We start from the raw sequence: 10,713 nt of genomic DNA, 5'->3' as shown, positions 1-10,713 counted from the left end.
CATTGTGCATTGTAAAGTAAATTATTTTTGTTTATAAAAGTGAGAAGTCTCTTTTTAACAATAGTTTATAATATTTTGGAGATTATGGAGAGAATGCAGATAAGCCTACAGTTACTAGGATTCCTCCCATCCCCACTCTTGAAGACAGGAAATACTTTAGCTACTTTTAGCTCACTAGATAATGTACCAGATGCCAAGGATTTGTTAATGATCTCTGTTAGAACCCTGGGATTCTTTTAGAAAGTTGGCAGTTATACCATCCTGCCCATAGCTACTCTTGTTTTTTAGATTTGATATTATAGATCTTACTTCTGTTTCATCTGTTGGATATAGGTAAAATGAGTTCAAGTAACTAGGAACCCCACGTTTTTCAGTGCTCTGGGGAGGGATTGCAGAAGCCAGGGTTTTAGCAATAATTGAAAAATATAAATTTAATAATTCACATATTTCCTGACTGTCTGTAATTATCTTGTTATCTATTTCTAGAGATGTACAATTATCACATTTTGTTGTTTTTCTCTTATGTATGATTTCTTTGATTATTTTCCATGTTTCCTTTGGGTTCTTGTTATGAATTCTAAATTTTTCAGAGTAATATTTGTTTTTTAAGCTCCTTTTTAGATTTGTTACATTGTTTCTACACCTGCGATATTCCTGATTGAGATTGATGTTATTCTTTAGGGTGGGATTTTAAGTTTCGCATGTAAAATGTCCCGTCACTTAATAAGGCTGAGAAGATATCCATGGCGAGCTACCAGTTCTTTGTGCTCGATGACTTTGTGGTTTCTGTCTTTGTGTACTATGCAGTAGTTGGTCAATAAAGGAATGATATATTATGTCAATCCTACTAGTAGTGTTGTTTATGACCTTTGTGTTTTGTTCAGTGATATTACTACTTTCAGGTCTATTATCTTTTCGGTCTACTTTAGTTGCTTCCAGTCTTTTCAGTTCAAGCGATTGTGATGGAGATTTAGAATTTGGCAAAAGGATATCAAATATATATTATGGTCACTTATATAGCTACCAACATTTGATAAATAATAATATATTCCAGAATTATTTATAGACACATGATCTATTAAAGTGCTTTGTGGTATCACATATTCGTGTTGGATATACATTATTGCATTGCTTGAAATCATAGCAAGAAAGCAGGTTCATGTGTTTTATTTTTAGCTGGTCACTAGTTAAGATATCAATATTCGTGTCACCCAAAAATAGGCATAAATTGTTAGTTGTTTTACTTACAAAATTTTCAAGGGATGCTAGATATGGTGTGGCATTATTCCTTTTTGGGTTATATCCTGCAATTAAATCAATACTTTTCTATTTAGTACTACTAAATTAATCCCTATAAATTTCAACCCATATCTAGCTATGATCAAGTTCACAATTCATTTTCACATTTACTTTCGAACAGTGCGAAATGTAAATACCTAAGCCACCTCCCGCTTTGCCGTCTCGTGTGAAAAGATGCTTCTATAATTTGGTATATTATAGTATTTCGCCTCCTCACTTTTTACCCAGGTTTCTGTCACAACCAATATATCTACCTGACCTATAATGTGCAAAAGAATTTCTATTTCCTCAAGTTTGTTTCGGATACTCCTGCTGTTTAGGTACAAGCACCTAACCGCACTGTAAGATTGTGACGGACGAGTAGAGCTGTTTCCGTCCAGGTGAGTAGCAACTGTATATGAACTGATGTTCTGTAAAACGAAATTATTTATGGAATCGTATTGAATTTCATAACAGCCTAATGGAAAAGTGGAATATTTGTTGTAACACTTAGGTACTGCCGTTAACGAGTGTTGGTATATCTTGGCTGTGCCGTTACACTTGTGTCTTCGCTCTGCAACTTTCTAATATCATCAATGCTCCTAATTCGCACTGATCAATGATCACTCCTTCTTAGTTAGATTTTGGAGTCCCTTGTCCAAATATATTTATATCCATATTGCCGTAGATCCCTGGCCATCTTGTGGAGATATTTATTCCCCGATGTCAGATGTTCATTGATATATACAGCTCGGTTAGCTTCTTGGATACCTAAATCTTTAGAGCTTAGTGGTGATTTATTCTTCCTTGCTGCGAGCAGCTGATTCTTTTTTAATCGGCTACAAAATTTTCTTTTGTGGTAGACGACGACACGCATCAATATCACCGTCGGTCACTTCGACATTGCCAAGTGCTTTCACAACTGCGACTGGATTCTCGTCATCAAGCTGAGGCAGTCCATGAATTTCTACGTTGTTCCTCCGGACGTACTGTTGCAGGTCTTGATTTTCCTCTCTAAGCTTAGAGACTTCTTCATCTGCTCTTGTCTTTTCCCTTTCGAGGACAGCAACCTTAGACTTCAATGCCGCTACTTCTGCCATAGCGTTTTTAAAGTCATCAGTTATTTTATGCAGCTGACGCTTAATATCATCGAAACTCTCAGCACAGAAGGTAACCGACTTTCTAATTTCCGCTTGTTCAGCTTCGATTCCTTCTAGTTTACATAGCCTTTTTTGGATGTCCCTGATTACAGATTCCGTATCCCCAAGCTTATGGTCGCTCGGCCCTGTGGCCAGATCGCCATTCACACCATCACACTTGCCGCAGAACCACTTCTTTGATTTGTCCTCAGTTAGTTGTCTTGAATTCCCGTTTATTTAATTTAACACACGCTCTGTGAAGTTTTCTATGACACTTACCGTCACAGATGATGTAGTCATCCTCGGCAGTAATTGATTTTATGCACGGACCACACACAGCTAGTTGCTTATTGCCCGCCATCCGTTTCTTTTCATTATTTAGTAAAAAACGGCTAAGCAGTGCGAGTGTAGGGACTGTGGGTGGGACCAGGCATTAAGGAGTATGAGGGAGGAGTTGGAGAGCTTGAGGGAGATAATTAGGATTCTCTCAGAGGACAGGAACCACGACTTCAATTTTCAGTTTAAACCCATGCATCTGCAGATTATGCTGTTTTGTAGTGAACTTTGTAAAAAAAAAAAAGAAGAAAGAAATACAAAGTGTACTCCATTGTAAAACAAATTCATTTTACTGCAAGGGTCTAATCTTACACATTTAACAATGTTCACACTTTCACATAAAGATATACCAATTAGATTAAAAAAGCAAGTATAGAAAACATTGCACTTATCGTGGTTTTGCACTAGTATGGTGAAATATCATTGTATGACCCGTATGCGAGAAATGCTGTCTTGGGCTGCCTGCTGTTGGCAACTTTTTTTTTTGGCAGTGATACAGTTGACAGAAATTTAGTTCTGGTATCTAAAATGTCCCGTCGGTGTGTGATACTAGTTATTAATTATTTTTGACAGAATATAGGGTAGTTTTAGTTCGGAAAGTGGGCGTTATTCGCTCCCGGGTTTGTACCAATCTATGTCTTGTACATTCCGTGGTGGTCCATCTGGAGAAGCAGATGGTATCGAGAAACCGCCTGCCCTTTAAACCCCAGATCAAGAATAATGAAGTCTCTGAGTTAGCAAGTGACGTGTCATAGAATGTGCCGGATGTAATGGTAGTTTCCGTGACATAACTAGTAGTTGGTCTTTTCACTAGCCAATAACGTCACTGCAGATGGTGGAAGTCTGTGGGCTACATTCCGGTTCAAATCTGGGGGCTAATTGTCTTGTCGTAAGCCAGACATATCTCATAACTATGATGATTTTGTCACTAGCCAGTGTGAGAATAGTTCCTAAGTTGGCAACATTATGTTGCACACTGAGACGTCATTTGAATCATGCCATGTTGGATGTCTATTCTCTCTTTTCTGTAATACAAGTACAGTTTTACTGAACTCCTATTTCTTCTCTGACTAGAGTTAAGAGAAGAAGCTGATATATTGTAGGTTTGTTTCCCCTTAAAACTAAACCACCCTCATTGAAATGGATTAGGGATATATTTCTGTGGATATTAATAGAATTCTCAATATTAAAGAAAGTGATCTAATATGATTCCCAGATTTTATGTATATTGGACTTATTTCAAAATTTATACTGCTTGTATTTTGCAGATTATTTTGTCAAAAAGTATGGAGGAATCTGTGTTCGTCAAATGTGAGCCAGCTTGGACTTCAGATACAGAAGAACCCTCCAACATTGTAAGTTGACTATCATAAATAATACCTAATAGTTGATAATGACAGGGAGTCAATCGGATGAAGGCCAGTGCAGCTGTTCAGACCACAGGTGAGCTGTTGAAACCAACCAACCAACCAACCAACCAACCAACCAACCAACCAACCAACCAACCAACCAACCAACCAACCAACCAACCAACCAACCAACCAACCAACCAACCAACCAACCAACCAACCAACCAACCAACCAACCAACCAACCAACCAACCAACCAACCAACCAACCAACCAACCAACCAACCAACCAACCAACCAACCAACCAACCAACCAACCAACCAACCAACCAACCAACCAACCAACCAACCAACCAACCAACCAACCAACCAACCAACCAACCAACCAACCAACCAACCAACCAACCAACCAACCAACCAACCAACCAACCAACCAACCAACCAACCAACCAACCAACCAACCAACCAACCAACCAACCAACCAACCAACCAACCAACCAACCAACCAACCAACCAACCAACCAACCAACCAACCAACCAACCAACCAACCAACCAACCAACCAACCAACCAACCAACCAACCAACCAACCAACCAACCAACCAACCAACCAACCAACCAACCAACCAACCAACCAACCAACCAACCAACCAACCAACCAACCAACCAACCAACCAACCAACCAACCAACCAACCAACCAACCAACCAACCAACCAACCAACCAACCAACCAACCAACCAACCAACCAACCAACCAACCAACCAACCAACCAACCAACCAACCAACCAACCAACCAACCAACCAACCAACCAACCAACCAACCAACCAACCAACCAACCAACCAACCAACCAACCAACCAACCAACCAACCAACCAACCAACCAACCAACCAACCAACCAACCAACCAACCAACCAACCAACCAACCAACCAACCAACCAACCAACCAACCAACCAACCAACCAACCAACCAACCAACCAACCAACCAACCAACCAACCAACCAACCAACCAACCAACCAACCAACCAACCAACCAACCAACCAACCAACCAACCAACCAACCAACCAACCAACCAACCAACCAACCAACCAACCAACCAACCAACCAACCAACCAACCAACCAACCAACCAACCAACCAACCAACCAACCAACCAACCAACCAACCAACCAACCAACCAACCAACCAACCAACCAACCAACCAACCAACCAACCAACCAACCAACCAACCAACCAACCAACCAACCAACCAACCAACCAACCAACCAACCAACCAACCAACCAACCAACCAACCAACCAACCAACCAACCAACCAACCAACCAACCAACCAACCAACCAACCAACCAACCAACCAACCAACCAACCAACCAACCAACCAACCAACCAACCAACCAACCAACCAACCAACCAACCAACCAACCAACCAACCAACCAACCAACCAACCAACCAACCAACCAACCAACCAACCAACCAACCAACCAACCAACCAACCAACCAACCAACCAACCAACCAACCAACCAACCAACCAACCAACCAACCAACCAACCAACCAACCAACCAACCAACCAACCAACCAACCAACCAACCAACCAACCAACCAACCAACCAACCAACCAACCAACCAACCAACCAACCAACCAACCAACCAACCAACCAACCAACCAACCAACCAACCAACCAACCAACCAACCAACCAACCAACCAACCAACCAACCAACCAACCAACCAACCAACCAACCAACCAACCAACCAACCAACCAACCAACCAACCAACCAACCAACCAACCAACCAACCAACCAACCAACCAACCAACCAACCAACCAACCAACCAACCAACCAACCAACCAACCAACCAACCAACCAACCAACCAACCAACCAACCAACCAACCAACCAACCAACCAACCAACCAACCAACCAACCAACCAACCAACCAACCAACCAACCAACCAACCAACCAACCAACCAACCAACCAACCAACCAACCAACCATTGCAAAATAATTGGAAATTTATTGATCATCCTTCTTAGTTATTCCAAGCACTAATTCCACTTTCCTATAAAATAATTTTTGCCTCAATTTGTCCTCTTGTATTCCAACTTTATCTTTATATTGTGATCTTTCCTACTTGTGAAGACACCACTCAAACTTATTCGTCTACAAATGTCATGCCACACCATCTCTTAACTGTCACCTCGAAACATACCGTTTAATACCGGTATAGTTGGTCCATTATTGGACATTTGTCAAGGAGCTCGCCTCATTTCTACCAAGTCTTCCCAGCCCCATCTTTGCATCATTTTTGTAACACTACTTACTCTTTTGTCGGAAATCACCCAAAACAAATCAAGCTCCTTTTCTTTGGATTTTTTCCAGTTTTTGAATCAAGTAGTCCTGGTGAGGGTCTTATACACTGGAGCCATACTTTAGTTGGGGTCTTAGCAGACTCTTATATGCCCTCTCCTTACATCCTTACTACAACTCCTAAATACCCTCATAACCATGTGCAGAGATCTGTAACCTTTATTTACAATCCCATTTATGTGATTACCCCTATGAAGATCTTTCCTTATATTAGCACGTAGGTACTAACAATGATCCCCATAAGGAACTTTCACCCCATCAATGCAGTAATTAAAAGTGAGAGGACTTTTCCTCTTTGTGAAATTCACAACCTGACTTTTAACCCAGTTTATCATCATACCATTGCCTGCTTTGTATCTCACAACATTATCAAGTTCATTATGCAGCCGCTCACAATCTTGTAACTTATTTATTAGTCTATGCAGAATAACATCATCTGCAAAAAAATTTATCTCTGATTCCGCATCTTTACTCGTATTATTTATATAAGAAAACATAAAGGGCCAAGAATGCTGCCTTGAAGAATTACTGTCTGAATTATTACATGGTCAGATAATGCTTTGCCTAATTTAATTACTTGAGTTATATTTCCTGGAAATGTAGCCACCCATTCAGTCACCCTTTTGTCTAGTCCAATTGCATTTATTTTTTCCAATAATCTCCTATGATCTACCCCATCTAATGCCTTAGATAGGTCAATCACAATATAGCCCATTTGATCTGAATACAAGATATCTGCTATATCTTGCTGGAATCCTATAAGTAGAGCTTCAGTGGATTATTCTTTCCTATACACGAACTACCTCATATCGAACCAGGTATTCATTTTGCAAACAAATCTAGTATAATCGGAAAGAGTGCAGTCCCAGAGCTTATGTTCAATGCAGCTGACTGTCCTGTAATTTTCAGCTTTATGTCTACCACTCTGATTCCGCGTAACTGTAGAATACTATGAGGAGAGTAGACAGTTATGTTTATCTTTTGTGGATCTAGAAGAGGCATGTGATGTAATACCAAGGAAAAGTTGTTAGTTATTAAGGGTAGGTTGTTACAGGCTCAGAGTAGTTATTGGTTGTGCATGGTATGTTTAGCTCAAATGGCAGGGACGGATGGAGGTTAGTGGAAAAATAGTAACTATTCATTCTAATATAATGGATGTTGTTGTAATGGCAGAGGGTGCTCAAGCTCTCCCAAATAAAATCTGGGACTGGAAAGCGGGCGTTGTGTTAATTTAAAATCTTCCCGCCGGGCCGAAGCCGCGACGGGTACCCTCCACTGAGCGAGGAGGTAGGTACCCAATGCCGAACGTCTGCGTCGTGGGAGACGCGGACTGCGACATTCCCGCTGTCAGCGATGGCCGGGGCCGCCGCTTACACAGTACGAACAGGACTCGCCTGAGTTCACAACAGCGGGCTCGGCAGGAGTCTCGCTCCTCGAGGGAGCCTCGCCGGAGGAGAGGACCGCGCGGGGCCGTCCGACTCCTCCTTCTCGAAATGTTTTTTGTTAAAAACAATTTCGGTAATGATCCTTCCGCAGGTTTACCTACGGAAACCTTGTTACGACTTTTACTTCCTCTAAATAATCAAGTTTGGTCATCTTTCCAGACACATCGGAAACTGCGCGAAGCAGTTCCCGCGCACCGGTCCGAAGACCTCACTAAATCATTCAATCGGTAGTAGCGACGGGCGGTGTGTACAAAGGGCAGGGACGTAATCAACGCGAGCTTATGACTCGCGCTTACTGGGAATTCCTCGTTCATGGGGAACAATTGCAAGCCCCAATCCCTAGCACGAAGGAGGTTCAACGGGTTGCCCGGTCCTTTCGGACTAGGAGGACACGCTGATTCCTTCAGTGTAGCGCGCATGCTGCCCCAGAACATCTAAGGGCATCACAGACCTGTTATTGCTCAATCTCGTGCGGCTAGAAGCTGCCTGTCCCTCTAAGAAGATGTGTTGTCGCCAGTAGCACGAACGGATACGGATGCGACTATTTAGCAGGCTAGAGTCTCGTTCGTTATCGGAATTAACCAGACAAATCGCTCCACCAACTAAGAACGGCCATGCACCACCACCCACCGAATCAAGAAGGAGCTCTCAATCTGTCAATCCTTCCGGTGTCCGGGCCTGGTGAGGTTTCCCGTATTGAGTCAAATTAAACCGCAGGCTCCACTCCTGGTGGTGCCCTTCCGTCAATTCCTTTAAGTTTCAGCTTTGCTACCATACTTCCCCCAGAACCCAAAAGCTTTGGTTTCCCGGGAGCTGCCCGCCGAGTCATCGGAGGAACTTTGGCGGATCGCTAGCTGGCATCGTTTATGGTTAGAACTAGGGCGGTATCTGATCGCCTTCGAACCTCTAACTTTCGTTCTTGATTAATGAAAACATACTCGGCAAATGCTTTCGCTTCGGTCCGTCTTGCGACAATCCAAGAATTTCACCTCTAACGTCGCAGTACGAATGCCCCCGCCTGTCCCTATTAATCATTACCTCAGGTTCCGAAAACCAACAAAATTGAACTGAGGTTCTATTCCGTTATTCCGTGCACACAGTATTCAGGCACAGCCGGCCTGCTTTAAGCACTCTACTTTGTTCAAAGTAAACATGCCGGCCCACCTCGACACTCAATGAAGAGCACCGCAGTAGGATTTCATAGGGGTCCGCCTACGGCGCGCAGGAACCGCGCGCAGATAACCGTGGCGGCCACGCGCTTTCGACTCGCCAGCATTTCCAAGATTGAAGGATGTCTGCTAAAAAAAAAATGAAGGAAAATATGAAGAGGTTGAATGTCTGATAGGGAATATGGAGCTGAAAGAAGTGGATCATGTTAAGTGTATTCTTCCACGAAGGTAATATTTTTTGTGAAATTGAATGTAGATGTAGCAAAAATGTAGCAGCGACCATCGGTATTCCTCAAGAAACAACTTCTCTTTAAAACACTCCGTTTCAGACCGACTTTAGAGTGAAGTGTATGCAGGAAGGACTCAGAATATCTTATTCATAAGTGGGAAGTAACTGTACATGAAAGTAGCAAGGATGATTGGTGATAACACGTCAAAACAATGTCAGGATGGCACTCGGATGGAAGAGATTAATATAACATTATTCAGAATGGTCTTCAAGCTTCATATTGAGCAATTCCAATATAACTCCAATTCCCTTTGGTCACATTAATTATTTTACCCATCTGGTTTTGATATTTTTAAGTTTTGGATTGTAATTCTATTTGATCACACTAGATGGCAGTAGGATCATTCTTATGAGGGTCGGTTACTTTCAACAAAAGTCCTTGATACATTGATGAGTTGTTAGAAGGTTTTGCTTTGGGTTTCAGGCAATTTCATTTCAGACAAGGATGTGTTAGCAGGTTGTGGTTTGCAGCAATTTCTGTTGAGAAGAATATTTGTTCTAACACAATCATGTGGGTGCACATAGTAATGTTTCCCCGTTACATATTCATTGTCTTCAGCAGTAAATGAAATCTTGTAAGTTAGACATAAAATCAAGTTCCTTTCCCAGAACACCTTGCATGATTTTGTACTGTCTGATGTAGTTTATGGGTATCTTATTTCAGTAGTGCCTGGCAGACATGTTATTTATCATTTTTAGTCATGATTTGCCTTGCAGTGTGATGTAGGATTTTTCTTCTTGTGTCGTACACCATGCCGGTGCCATATGGCTAGTTCTTCCTGTATCTAACTTCCATGTTACCTACAATGTGAGGTACATACTCGAATGCATGTTTGCATGATGGTATTGCTTATAGGGGGCTTTGGTCATGCATGTTGTAGGATATACCATTCTGATATTGATAACACTGCCTGTATGTGACTTGGAATGGAAATATTTTTCTGTTTGAATAACAAAGTGGAATGTTAATGTTTGCTTATTTTTCCTTAAGAGAGCTTTTCTTTGATATGAAGTTAAGTGGTTTCTTATGGGGTTTCTATGGATGTAGCAGATGAGAATATTAACTTGCGGGACTGCGTTTATCCAGTCCAAGTTGAATTAATAGGAGGCACTCTTTCTGCAATTTTTCACGTATTTATTTTCCCCTCTGCTCATTTATGTTGCATTTCTTTATATGGGTCTCTATGGGCATCCTGTTTGTACTTTGCATTGTTCATGGCATTAAAAGTTAGTATTATCATTCATTTTGCTTCTTTTTGGCTTATAATTTCCTTATATTGGTTATATCCCTTAGGGCAAAAATATGGTATTGACCAATTTTACCTTTTTCTTCCTTGATA

General features: G+C 41.5%; 1 protein-coding gene across 1 annotated transcript in view; it reads left to right on the top strand.

Moving 5' to 3' along the window:
* The first annotated feature begins 398 nt into the window (after window positions 1–398).
* The window catches only part of LOC136884676 (zinc finger protein 816), a 53,234-nt gene continuing 42,919 nt past the window's right edge, over window positions 399–10,713 (top strand). The window contains exons 1-2 of the mRNA XM_067156940.2: window positions 399–1,679; window positions 4,022–4,108. Coding sequence (XP_067013041.2) covers window positions 4,040–4,108 — 69 coding nt within the window. The 5' untranslated portion in view covers window positions 399–1,679; window positions 4,022–4,039. The remainder of the gene's footprint in view (window positions 1,680–4,021; window positions 4,109–10,713) is intronic.

The sequence above is a fragment of the Anabrus simplex genome, chromosome 13, assembly GCF_040414725.1.
Source record: "Anabrus simplex isolate iqAnaSimp1 chromosome 13, ASM4041472v1, whole genome shotgun sequence".
Classification (NCBI taxonomy): domain Eukaryota; kingdom Metazoa; phylum Arthropoda; class Insecta; order Orthoptera; family Tettigoniidae; genus Anabrus; species Anabrus simplex.
The sequence above is the reverse complement of the archived record's forward strand: the minus strand, read 5'-3'. Positions and strand labels throughout refer to the sequence as shown.